General features: G+C 43.0%; 1 protein-coding gene across 1 annotated transcript; it reads left to right on the top strand.

Moving 5' to 3' along the window:
• Positions 1 to 688: 688 nt before the first annotated feature.
• LOC103675809 (thymic stromal lymphopoietin) lies at positions 689 to 6,560 on the top strand. Its single transcript, XM_008704941.1, has 5 exons — positions 689 to 979; positions 1,938 to 2,087; positions 2,941 to 2,985; positions 3,659 to 3,793; positions 5,648 to 6,560. Exons 1-5 carry the CDS (start codon positions 689 to 691, stop codon positions 5,762 to 5,764), a joined length of 738 nt encoding a protein of 245 aa, XP_008703163.1. The 3' UTR covers positions 5,765 to 6,560.
• Positions 6,561 to 13,968: the final 7,408 nt, after the last annotated feature.

Genomic DNA, 13,968 nt, shown 5'->3' with positions numbered 1-13,968 from the left:
AGAATCAAGCTTTGGCATCATCCCACGACACCATGAAAAGTTGGTGATGGGGGAGAGGGGCAGCGAGATTTCTTTCCCAGGGGATGCTGCCATGACAAAAAAACTCTGAACTTGGAGGATTCCAGAAAAGCCCATTTGGAAGTCATCGGTGAATCAGCGCCTTTCCATGACTCGGGTTAGCGCCGCAGTCTTTATCTCCAGGCCCTAACTAGCGTACCGGTACAGCTGTTGAGCGCCTTCTATGAGAAAAAGTTCAGTTCTGGCCTGAGTCCCCACCCCACCCCCACCCCTGAGTCTGTGCTTTTCCCGCTCCCCTCGCCACCCCCTGCAGTTGTTCCCAGGCACCGCGTGGCCTGTGACCTTTGCTAGGACTCACGTGGGGCGCCCTGCCTGCCTCAGCTGCTTCGGCGATGATTCCTAGGAACTTCCCAAGGACCAGGGCTCTGCACGCTCTGACACGCAAGGGGTGGGGGTGAGGGAAGGAAGAGGGGAGCTGGTTGTCTGGAGAGCCCCGAGCGGCGCGGGCCAAGCTCGGGCGGAGCGGGGTTCATCCCCCAGAAGCCCAGTCAGTGTCGGCCTTCCATCCCTTCAACCCCCTGTTGGCGTTGCCACAGCCCAGGAGGCGGCTACACACCCTGTCGGGCTCTCTCCCTGACTCACTTCGCTGCGCTTCAACTCCCTTTTCTGGATGAACGAGGGTTTGCAAGTACAAATCCGCGCCCGCCACCTCGTTGTCGCTCCTGTCCCTACAACCCGCGCGGTGCTCAGGCCTGAGGCGACCGAAGCTGTCACGGCTGCGCAGCGCGGGACTAAGCGCCTGGGACGCACGGGCGCACGAACCCGCGCGCCTCCGGAAGAGCCGCGCGCTGGACAGCACCCTCCCTGCGCGCGCAAGGCTGCGCGCCACGCGGCGCGGTGGGGCCCCGCTGCTTGTCTGGCGCGCTCGCCCTTCGCCGGCCTTGAGGGTGGGGCTGTGAAGGTGGATGGGCGTTGGGCTTTGTGGTTCTAAGAGTTTCTTGACACCTATAGAACGTGCTAGAGAAGACCGCAGCCCCTGCGGTGCCCCCAATCACCCAAGAGTAGGCGCTTCTTTTCCTGAAATTAATAAGGGCGCTTTGAAAAGTGAGTGTTTTGAGGGCGAGCGCCCATCCGATCTTTTCCCATTCATTTCAACTTCGTATCAGCTCCGTGCCTAAGATTCTGGTCACTATTGCATTTTAATGCCTTCACGCGGAAGTGCAGCCCAAGCCTGAGGCTGTACCCACCTTCCAAAGCATCCCATTAAGTGAGCACGTGTGTTCTCTCAGTTGCCACAGAAGGAAAGAACTAGTCGAAAGTGGCCAAAAGAAATACTCACGGTGTACAGTATGCATGACCATCGGTACCTAGTTCTTAGAGTGGGTGCCGTTTTGGGGTGTTTTTTCCAACAAGAAAGGGGCTTAGCTACGGAAATGGCCCTGTAGGAGAAAAATATAGGTATCTGTTTCTTAAAGCGCTTTCAGGTACGTATCAAGCGTTTAGGGGAAAGATAAAAAGGAGGAAGGTGAGGGAAATTCCTGATGATTTTACCAATGTGAAAATTCCATAGATTTGGCTAGTTCTATTTTTTCTTTCATGTAATCAATTCAGAATTCTATAAAGGAAGAGAATGACATCAAGGAAAATCATTGGCCTAGAAGAAAAGAGCCCGTAGGCGTTTAGGTGTTATATATGTGGAGCCAGAAAGCTCTGGAGCATCAGGGAGACTCCAACTTAAGGCAACAGCATGGGTGAATATGGGCTTCAAGTGCACTGGGAGTGAGAGGCAAAGAGTGGTGTCTGGGCACAATACCCCTAAGGCAGGCCTTGCAGATCTAAAGGCAATTCAGTGTGGTTGGAAAGAGTTTATTGTGAAACTGGGGTGGAATTGGGTTTCCAAGTACATTACCTGATACTTATTTGTTCTGTCAGTTTTTTTCAGGAAAATCTTCATCTTGCAACTGGTAGGGCTGGTGCTAACCTACAATTTTACTGACTGTGACTTTGAGAAGATTAGAAAGAAGTATCAGGAAGTCATTTATCAAGCCCTGGAGAAATACATGAATGGGGTAAGTGAAGAAGCATTTTTTAAAAAATAGGTGTGTTTTCATCAAAAGGTTAGTCATACCCACATACAAACTACAATTTAAATTTTAAGGAAAGAAAAATAATGTGGAAAAAAATCATAGCCTAGCATTTTGTCAAAAAATTCTACAAGTGACATTTAAATATATTGGCCTCTCAGACGACAACTTAGACATTGGCACACAGTAAGAGTGCAGATATTGGTGAGGAGCATACATGGATAGATAACACATATCTACCAAGGCGTCTATTCTCTGCCAAACTGCTGCTCCACCAGTGCGGTAGAAAGAAGACTGTGGGAAAGGGCTTGAGAGAGAAAGGAGAGTAAAAAAAGAGGGAATTCTTGCGAGCTAAGCCCTAACTAGAGATAAGAGCCCTGGGAAAGGTGCATTTCAGGTCTTTTTAGTGTTCTAGAAGCCTTAGAATGCCATTAAGGGATAAGGTGCTCTTCAGAGTTGTAATATACTGTAGTAATCATTTTCCTGATTATTCTAATTTCTGGATAGAGCATACATGTGTGAAATGCATGAATGGCTACAAGGCAGATGTGGCCATTCGAGAGATGGTATTATTGCTCACCTGTGTAGACCTATACAACTGTGCCCAGTTTGGGGGGGGGGGACCCAGGGTCCTTTGATATCCAGTTTCAAACACTAGCAAGCACCATCTGAACTCAAAGTGTTTCACTACCTTGTCAATGACAAGAACAGAAGCACAGGGAGCGAGTGCCTAAGCGGAAACTGCTTTCAGAGCATCCTTTACACCTGGGAGCAGGCGGGGGTGGGGGTTATGATTTCTACATCTTTACCTTTCTTGTCATATATGTTTTTCTTCCAGACCAAAAGCACCGAATTCAACAACCCCATATACTGTGAAAACCCGGTGAGTGGGTGGGTGGTCAGTACTGGGGCTTCCTCCAGAGAGACAGCAGGCATTCCTGGGAGAGGGTGTGCTGCGGGGCGTAGAACCGCGGGCGGTGGCTGGGCTCCCAGGCGACGCCGACCACGTCACGACGCCGGGCTGCGGGAACCCTCTGGGCCGGCGCCCAGCTTGGGATACTACTTCGGTTCCAATTTAGGGCAAGGAAGCCTCCCTCGCGAGTAAGCGGGATTCCGGGAGAGTTCTCCTCCCCCCTCCGCCGCCCCCGGGAGGGAAGGCGAATCGGGAATCGGGAGCAGGCAATGACGTCAGGGGAACGTCTCCGGGGCTGCGGAGCCTCGGCTGTTGGCGCCGCCTCCTGGCAGCCGCCCGGGCGGCGGGACTGGGGCGGAGCGCGAACCGCACGCGTCCTCTCTCCTCCAGCGCCGCTGCCACTCTCAAAACGCCCTCCTTCCTCCTGCTCCCGTGGGTTTTTTCTCCTTCTCCTCAACCGAGACCTCTTCCTTCCGCTCAAAGCGAGTTTGTTGGGGCTCCCGCTGCCCCTCCCGCACCTTGCACTTATTTCTTACCGACTGTGATTTTTGGTTTTGTCTTGTTTTATTTCTTTACTGTTTTTTGTGGCTTTTTTTTCCTGGCGTTTTTCTCTTTTCTCGTAAACCTTGCCGCCCGTGAGCAGCCAGATTGCCTCACTAAAATCGAACGCATTACCTTCTATCCCACCCACGGCTGCACGTCTCTCGCCGAGGAAATCTTTGCAATAGGAACTAATGCTACGCTCACTCTCCAGTGCCCAGGCTACTCCGGAATGCAGGTAAGCCAATACATTGGACTCTCGCTTTCCGTAGCCTTGGAATTAACCACAGTTAAGGTCGAACTTTGTTGCAGAAGTCGTTATGATATTTATTGAGGACCTATCTTTCCAAGAGCAAATGAGCCGGCTAAAAGCTGTAGATTCAGCCCCTGAGTCTCCTACGTCCTGGCTGCCCGAGCGTGGGAGGGTGATTGTCCAAAATGCTAATTCCTAAGGACCCAACTTAGACCTTCAAAATCACAATCCCCATGCATGGGCTCTTAATGACATTCTTATCCATTCCAAACTTTGAGCAGCACTGCTCGGGTTTATCACTTAATAATGTGTGCTTCTTTCTTAAAATGTTAAATTATACATTAAATCCACCCATATTTGCTTAATTGCTTGTATGGCTGTCTCTCTACATAATGGATTTTTGCATATGCAGTACATGCATTTGAATGGATGTGTAACTTTAAATAGAAACAATAGTGCGGAGTTAAGAGCAGGAAGTCTGGAGAAGGTCTTGCCTGACTTTGAATCCTAGCCCCAAAACTTCTAACTTGACATTTCTAGGCTCTGTGCGCCTAGTTTCATCTGCAAAATGAGGGTCATGTTAGCAAATCCCATATACAGTGTTATGAGGATTAAATGAGTCAATAGATGTTAAAGTACTTAGAGTAGTGCCTAGCACATAACAGGTCTTCAATAAATATTTATTTCAGCAGGCAAGTAAAATAGGGCATTTATCACCCAGATGACAAATTTAAAAAAAGACAAAAAAGAGACAAGAGTAGGTATGTATGACTACGCCTGCCTATTAACTGGTGACTTTTCTCAGTCTCAGTGTAGCCAAGGCTGTCACTATTTTAGGGATTAAAGATTGAGCCATATGGTCCATCCGGATTGGGCTTGAGTTAAAAACTCAATACCAGACAGCCATGTGAAATACCTGTTTGGCTCTATGCCTTCTATCAAAGAGACTGGCAAATCTACAGATGGCTATAGTGACATCATCCGTATGAAGAGCACAGAAGACAGTCCAGTTCAAGTTCTGGACAGCATGTGAGAAAGAGAGTCTGAGTAATTTATTTCAGCCCCTCCCAAGCCCAAAGGGAGAGTCTAAGACCAATAATATTTATGATTCAACAGATTTTAGATTATAAGATTTTTGCTTAGTAACCTGATAAATTTGATTGATCTGAATACTGTGTGTCTAGAAGGCCCAGTTTGTCACTATCCAAGAGTAACTCAGGTGAAGGAATATATGGGAAGATTATCACAATCTTTTTTTTTTTTTAAGTTTAAACTCCTCTCTAGTCTGTGGCACATGTAGGTGGTAGGTGGTGGGAAGGACAGAAAGGAGGAGCACTTTGGGTCCCAATAACAGGTCTACTGGATTATATCCATAAAGAGGCATACACCGTGTTCTTGATGAACTTATGGTCTTGTCAGAGAGATCATGAAGCCATCAACTGAGTCATTTATTTAGTCACTCAATAAATATTCAGTGTTTCCTACGTAAAAGACATTGTGCTCAGCATTACAGGGAATACCCATGATGCAATAATAAAAACAACATGTAAGTGAGAGCCACGTTAAATGAAACACACTCTGAAGCACTAGAAGAGTTTCCAAAAGAAAAGTCTGAGCAAATAGCAGAGGCCTTGTAATGGAGGTGGTGCTTGGCTTTGAACCGAGAGTAGGTGGGTGGAGAGATGGGTGGGCATTCCTCTGGAGAAAGCACACAGGAGCAGCCAGTGAGCGGATGTTTTGGGGACACACTGAGAGATGGATTTGCATCAAGAAAACCCTGACATTCGATAGTTGTTAAATATAGAGACAGTCTTGACGATTGATTCTTCTCTTCTACAGATAAATAATACCCAGGCAAAGAAGAAAAGAAAGAAAAGAGAAGTCACAACAAATAAATGCCGGGAACGAGTTGCATACTTAATAGGACTGTGGCGTCGTTTCAGTCGCATTTCATAGAAACAAAATACACCTTCCTTAGGGCTGTATTTCATAGCAACAAAGTAAATCATCTTTATTAGGTAGATGTAATGTTAACTCTAACTGTGACATTTAAAAGACCACTGATAGTTATTTTTTGATTATGGTAGGGTTTCTTAACTTATATTGTTTGATGTGGGCTTATAACGCAGGGTAAATACATTCCTCAAATGGAGGGGGATATAATGGTGATGCTTGAGCCACTGGCTGTGTGAGGTAATTTTCAGCTGCACCTACAAAAGCCTTACTTCAAGGGAAGAATCTAAACGTGAGGTAGAAGGGGGAAGGAGAAGGTTAAGGCAGGAAAAGCTTGAACTCAATAGCATGTAAACATCTGTTTAAAAGGCAAGCATTTCTTCTACATGTACTAATACTTCTTATGTTCTCATACCAAAAACATACAAAGGAAGAAATAAAAGCAAAAGGGGGTGCACAAAAAGTTGTACATATAATGAAGCAATTTGAAAGAATTTCCAAGCAAAATATTGTGGAAGTATTGTAAATCAAGTTTTAAAAATTATCTGACAAGAGAGATATATATGCAAGTAGATTCTGAAGAAGTGCCTTTGTCAAAGCTAAAATATGTATTTTTTTAAATTTATGGAATATATTTTTAATTTATTTGTAAGCACTTTTTAAAGTGTACATATTGTTTTGTAATTGACACTATATATTTCTTAATAAAACAATTGTCAAATTATCTTCTTATGAATAGTCTTTTTGATGTAGTTAGTAGAAAGTTTCACACACAACTTTCTGACGGGCATCACTTTTCTTCAGTTTTTTTCTGAGGTCTAGCCTTAATTTTTATTTGTTTTAATTAAAAATGCTTTTTATGGGGCGCCTGGCTGGCGCAGTCGTTAAGCGTCTGCCTTCGGCTCAGGGCGTGATCCCGGCGTTATGGGATCAAGCCCCACATCAGGCTCCTCCGCTATGAGCCTGCTTCTTCCTCTCCCACTCTGCTTGTGTTCCCTCTCTTGCTGGCTGTCTCTCTCTGTCAAATAAAGAAATAAAATCTTAAAAAAAAAAAAAAGACCTGCTTTCAGTTTGTGGAAGTATGCTTTAAAAAAATGTTTTTTACTGAGGTATGATTGACATATAACATTATTTTAGTTTCAGGTGTACAACATAGTGATTCAGCATTTGTATATACTGCAAAATGACTGTCGCACCCAGTAAGCCTGGATAGTATCTGTGATGAAACTAATTTTTTTGTGATGAAAACTTTTAAGATCTACATTTCTTCAGTTCGTTACTTCCCCTCATCCCCTCGCCCATTGGCTACTCCCCTCTTGCTTTGTGCCTTGGCCCTGCATATGGAGAGAATATTTGGGGATAGGTGGCTTCAACATGCATTCCAATCATCTTTTTCCTAAGTTGTGCCTCTAGCCCTCCCTTCCCCTGTTTAACTTCCCCCACATCTGGAAGAGACAATGGAGTCTAAGATAAACAATGCCAAATCCATTCTCCTATTCTGGAATGCCTGCTGCCAGCTAGAGCAGCGGGTACCCTCTTGCTCACCTTCCAGTGGGAGGGCCCCCCTAGCCACAGAGCCCAGGCCAAAATAGAGCAGATAGTAGTACCCTGATTTTTCCTTGAGTGGAAACTTTCCCCTGACCACTGCTCTGAGGGCTGGTGCTCACAGAATAAGAGAGGTTCAAGGTTCCTAAATCCATCTTACCTGCCAACAGGTAAGAGGAAACTTACATTATGTATCCAAAAAGCATTTATGGAGCACCTAGTGTGTGCCATGCCTTCAGCCAAGTACCAGGGATACAAAAGTAAATAAAACACAGCTTTTACCCAGAGAAGCTCAGAGTGTTACTGAATAGGCACTTTCCTTTGCCCTAAGAGAATTTCCTATGCCCTCTTTCCAAAATAAAGTTCTCTAAAGAAAGACCCAGCCCAGGGCCCTAAATGCCATCATAAGAGGAACTCCTTTGAGTCTAGCACAGGTTAGGATTGATTAATTTCCTATGCAAAAGGTGGGGAAAGAGATGACAGTTTAACCTATTAACTCCATTTTACTAGGGGTTAATTGACGAGATTACACTAAACTGTGAAAAGAAATATTTTCACAATTATTCTCAAGGTGTTTGCCAATTTCCCTATAAGCAGAGAGGAATGAAGAACTGAAGACAGAAGACGAAGCTCAAAGTCATCCGACTGAACGCAGTTTCTTTGAGTTTTCTGCTTTATCTTTAAAATTTTGTGTAATTTATAGATTTTATTTTTCTATGTACCCCATAGGTGTTTTAATATAAAAGCAATCATTTTAATTATTTACTATCCCCCAAAATGAAAAATAAAGCATTCAAGCATTAAACATTCACTAAGTCTTTATTTTGTGTCATCCCTGGGCACATAGCTGAGAACATGGATAACTTGAAAATCTTAAAATCTTACCAAAGGATATTTATCATTTATGAACCTTGTGTCCCTTACCTCCTGTAACACAGCCTTAATACTTCTATAAAGAAAAAGATACTACACTTTAAAAAAGATCATTTTTATTTGCTAACTTTCACACATTCCTCCAGAATTCATATAGGCTGTGGCCAGGTTATGGTGAGATAATAACTATTAATTCCCATTGGCTTGTGACAACAACAGTTAGTTGTCACTCATGTTACAACTGGCAACTGCAAATTAGCTCCAGGTTTTGTCCACATACCTTCTTATTCCAGTACCTAGGCTGAAAAAGCAGCCCCTATCTAGAATATGTCTTCCTCTCGTGGCAGAGAGGAAAAGAGCAAGTGACTGGCAGAAACATGCAATAACTCTTCAAGCTTCTGCTGGGACATGGTGTACATCATATATGCTCATGTACAATGACCAAAGCAAGTCAAATGTTCCCTACCCTGTCTACAAAGTATTTGCTGTAAGGCCAGGGCAAAGGGCAAGGATATAAATCTTCCTATAGGGAGGGAGTATAAATATTGGGAATCCTAAAATAATATACACAGCTCATTACTCTGGGAGGGAATATGGCTGATAAAGGCAAGAAAAAAATTTCACACTTTTAGCATTTTATATATAAGTTTTTTTCATGAAGCAAATGTTTATTAAGTACCTCTTTTGTTCCAGGCACTGTTCTGAGTGCTTGTTATTTATCAATGAACAAAACAAACAAAAAAACTCTACTTTCATCAAACTTATCCACTAAAATATTAAAATAAAATAAACCTATTAGATAAGCTAATAGTATAGTAAGCAGCTCTTCTCTCTTTTTGAATTTGAATAAATATTTGCAGGTAATTAGCATCTTGATCACCGTCAAGGCACACCCCAAACATGGCGAGAAATGTACACTGCTATTGAGAAATCCAGTGTAAAAATGAAAGTTCAAGTAAGTACAAGTCAAGAACGAGATAACAAGCTATCATTCTGTTAGCATCTGCTCTTTAATTACCGAACATCCCAAGTGTTCAAGACTCTTTTGTGCCAAATACTATAAATCAAGATTTTCTTGTTCAAGAATGTACTAATCAGATGTACAAGTTAGCTAACATGTTATTCTCATCTTTGAAATAAAATGTAACATTTTAGAACTGGAAGAAATTTAAGAGATTATCTACTTAGACCTCTGTTCATTAGATATAATTGGTAAGACCTCTTCACCATTGTCAAGTACAAATATGGTCACGTGCACTTTTACTTTTTATATGTCACTTGATCCAAATCTTATTAGGAGGCCAAGATTTTTTTTAATAATGAAAACCATATAGAAATAAAACAATAAGGATAAGAGGTTATTCTGTATGTTGAATTTGGTCCTTGGTTCTTAGGTCACCACTGTTTTAGTTCATTTTTACATGCTCAGAGTCTATTCCCCAAACCTACATCTTGGGAGGACAGCAGGCCCCAGAGACATGGAGCGACAACATCAGTCATCTCTGGCAGTCCTGGGTACATCTAAGTTCTAATCATCTGCCCAGACTCCCCCTCCCATTATGATTAGCTCCTCGTTAGAGCCCTCACTCTCTGTTTTTGACAGCAGACCTCAGAGAGAACTATTTCAATCCAGGGCTCCCGATAAAATTTAAATTTGATTTTTTTTCTCCCAGGGGGCATCTGTACCTATCCAAGTTGCCCAAGTAATCAGTTCCCTCACTCAAGTCGTAGTTGTACTCACCAGAGTCTATAACGGCTCCCCTTTGTTGAATTTGAAAGGTCCTAGGGCAATCAAACAAACTGACTTTCCTGCTCTATGCCTGATCAAGTCCATTCAGGTTATTTGTTATCACAATGAGGAAAAACTGCTCCAAGGATACTCACTGTTGTCCTCCGTAGGAAGCCAGACCATGAGCACTAGTTAAAGAGGAAACTCAGGCCTAGAGAAGTTAAGTGAAGTGGGTCAAATAGTAGAAAAGGACAATGCCTAGTTCACTATTCTATTACACTACACTGCCTTTCTCCTTTGATTCAGATGTCCATCTTCTTATAGCTACACCTGTTTCTGAAGCTCTCCTATACAGCTTGGAGCAAGGCAAAGTCAGTTCATAGTGTTCTCTCTGGCTCCCCTTGTAAAGAACCACTACCATATCCACACCATTAGCACACACTTGAGCCACACCGCTATGTTGGTGCAACACATATCTACATTAAGCACATCCACATTAAATTGATTATTAGTGCCAGGGAATGAAAACTAACATTGCAAGTGAAATTTGCAGAGTCTGCTTACGATTCTCTCTCTCCCACTTCCCTCCCCCCACTCATGCTCCCTTTCTCAAATAAATAAACACATACATAAAATCTTTAAAATATATATGTAACACTTTTTACTAGAAAGAGAAAAGAAAATCATATCCAACTCTCTTATTCTGCAAGTTAAATTGAGATCTATAGATCATCTCTGTGTTGCTAATGCTAACTAATGAAACCTCAGAGTCCAGCCTTAAAATGCAATAATACAGAATGTTTTTTATATTATCAAAAGAAAGCTTACACAAAGGCGAAGGAGCTCTCTCACCTCTGCACTAACTGAGGAGAAAAGATCATTCTTTGCCATTAACTATTCCTAAGAATCTGATTTGATAAAACATCATATTGTAAATTTTTACAAGAATAATCTGGTTTTCCTATGAAATATTTGGACTTACGTAAATAATCACAAATTTTATTAGCTTCTTTTTTTCTGTTACTATAAATCTGGTTTTTGAAGTAGTTTTTGGTTGGAAACCTCGTGTACGACTGAAAATTTTAGAAATTGTTGTCAATTCTATAACCTGTAATTCTGATTGGCACTATTTTCAAAAAAATAGTGGGAGTGGGAGGTAGGGGTGGGGCTAGGGGGTTAGGAGGCGAGATATCAGGAAGGAAAATAAAAAAATGTCCATTACAGTTTTTCATAGAACAAGATATTGAAAGTTTAGTGGTATTTTTAATTAATATTGTTATTAAAGTATTATGGTTTGTCATTTTAATTCAAAACTATTAAGAGTTTTAATTTCCTGAGATGAGATAGTATGAAAAGATAGAACAAAAAATTCTTCTCCTATGATTGTATTCTGTAAAAATATAAAGAGCCCTACTTCGATTTTTATCTATTATGAATGGCATCTCTAACTGGATATTTTTTTAGGCTCTCCAGTTGGGGCTACCCCAGAATATAAAGAAAAAAATTGTATTTATGCTTTAAGTCTATTGCTGTGGCTGGTGGCAGAGACCACCTCCCTCTAGAGATGCTGAAAATGCTGAAAAGTTGTTTTCCCAGTTTCTGTCGTGACTAAAACAAGAACTTATAGTGCAGCCTTGGTCAACTGGACTTAAAGTAAGTCTGCTGCAGGAATTCTGGAAAAAGTTTTCTTTTCTTATTCTTAACTTGACATTTTGTTTCTCCATATTATGTTTGGAATAGCTGCAGTCAGCTGTTAAAACAAAACAAAACAAAAAACTAGACAGACCTTTCCCAGAAGCCTCTCAAAAGACAGCGTCTAAAATCTCATTGGCCAGAATTAGGTCTCTAGCCTTTGCCCAAACCAATTGCTGGCAAGAAAAATGTTAATTACCACAATTAGCTTAGACTAATTAATGTTCACTCACCGGAGCTGGGGAGGGAGTTAGCCTCTACTGAACTATGACACCATCTGCTATGTGAACATAACTGAGATTCTGCTAGTTAAGAATGAAAAGAGAGTGTATATCCGTCATAGAAAACAAACACTACGTGAAGTGATACTCAGAAGTTCAGAGAAAGGAGAGCCCCTTTTGGGCTGAAAAAGTCAGAGAAGACTTTGTAGAGGTGGTAGAACTTGAACTGGGTTTGGAATAAAAGGGAGAATATTATCCGGATGTAAAGTATGAGGACACTGTGCAGAGAAAAGAGCTTAAGCAATGGCATAAATATTGTAACAAGATATTTAATGTGTTCAAGTTACTGTTGCTGCATAATAAGCCACTCCAAAACAAATACTTTATTGTGTTGTAGGTTCTGTGGCTCAGAAACTTAGAAAGAGCACAGCAGAGATGGTGTGTCAATTGAGCGGACTGAAATCTGGGAGTGACTCAATACCTATGGGCTGAAATATTCTAGAAGCATCTGTATCCTGTCATGCTTAGTGGTTAATGCTGGCTGTGAGCTGAGACCACAGCTGGGTGACAGGTTGTAATACCTATGCATGCGTCTTCACATGGTCTCTCCACATGAGCTAGTGTGGCTTTCTGTCTGTGTCTCAAAGTGGGCATTACAAGAGATCAAGGTTGGAATGCAAAGGATTTTTATGATCTAGTCTTGCAAGTAACATGCTCACCATATTTTATTATTTGAAGCAGTCAAAAAGATTTACCCAGGTTCTTTTTGGAGTTAAGATGGCGGAGGAGTAGGGGACCTCTTTTTCAGCCGGTCCCCTGAGTCAAGCTGGATAGGTACCAGACCAGCCTGAACACCCACGGAATCAGCCTGAGATGCAGGAAGATACATCTGGATCTCTACAAATGAACATCTCCAGCGCTGAGTATTGAGGTACGAAGCGGGGAGCCGTGAAACCGCGCACAGATATCGGAAGATAAACGGAAGGGGGAGGGAGCCACCGCATTCGGACACCGGGAAGCGGTAGCCACCTGCACGGGGGAGCGGGTGGACTCGCAGACAGCACCCGCGAGAGAGCAGACTGAGACCGTAAGCCGGGGAGCGGGCGCCACCAGACTTCTCACAGAGCTCCGGTGTGCTCATTGGAACCAGACTGAGACCGTGAGCCAGGAATAGAAACACAAAGGACAGAGATGCGCAGGCCCTGGAAGTGAGAGCTGGGACGCCGGGTGTGGGGTGCACATCCCTGGACGCTGCAGGGTTGAGCAGCACCAACAGAAACAGAGTTAAAGTGGCCAGAACATCAGTGAAGAACAGTCCGTGATCCCTGTTCTGAGACAGAGGCTGAGATTCGACCACTGCTGCTCTGACTCTCAGAAGAGGCACAGCAAACCGCCAGGGAAAGCTGCCAGAGAACAAAAGCCTGGAAATACCAGCTCACAGTGTGCCCACCCCCACCCCCCCTCACAGGGGACACGGAAACCCTACCCAAACAGGGTTGCCTGAGTATTGGAGACCCTACCCAAACAGGGTTGCCTGAGTATCGGCGCAGCAGGCCCCTCCCTCAGAAGGCAGGCTGAAAAATCAAGAAGCCCACATCCCTAAGATCCCTATAAAACGAGGGCGCACTGCCTGGGTCCTGGTCAATAATTTGGGCTCTGGACAACCCTGCAACCTCTCCTCATCAGAATGATGAGAAGGAGAAATCCCCCCCAACAAACAAAAGACAATGAGTCTGTGGCCTCTGCCACAGAACTAATGGATATGGATATAACCAAATTATCAGAAATGGAATTCAGAGTAACAATGGTCAAGATGATGTGTAGACTTGAAAAAAGTATTAACGAAAATGTTAATGAGAATATAGAATCTCTAAGGGCGGAAATGAGAGCGAATCTGGCAGAAATTAAAAATTCTATGAGCCAAATGTAGGCAAAACTAGAGGCTCTGATGGCCAGAGTGAATGAGGCAGAAGAACATATCAGCAAATTGGAGGATGGGTTAGTAGAAGAAAAAGCTAAAATAGAATCTGGGCTCAAAAAAAAAAATCCTAGCTCAAGAATGTAGGTTACGGGAGATTACTGACTCAATGAAACGTTCCAATGTCAGAATCATCGGCATCCCCGAGGGGGTGGAGAAAAACAGAGGT

The sequence above is a fragment of the Ursus maritimus genome, unplaced genomic scaffold (assembly GCF_017311325.1).
Source record: "Ursus maritimus isolate PB19 unplaced genomic scaffold, ASM1731132v1 scaffold_5, whole genome shotgun sequence".
NCBI classification, from domain to species: domain Eukaryota; kingdom Metazoa; phylum Chordata; class Mammalia; order Carnivora; family Ursidae; genus Ursus; species Ursus maritimus.
The sequence above is the reverse complement of the archived record's forward strand: the minus strand, read 5'-3'. Positions and strand labels throughout refer to the sequence as shown.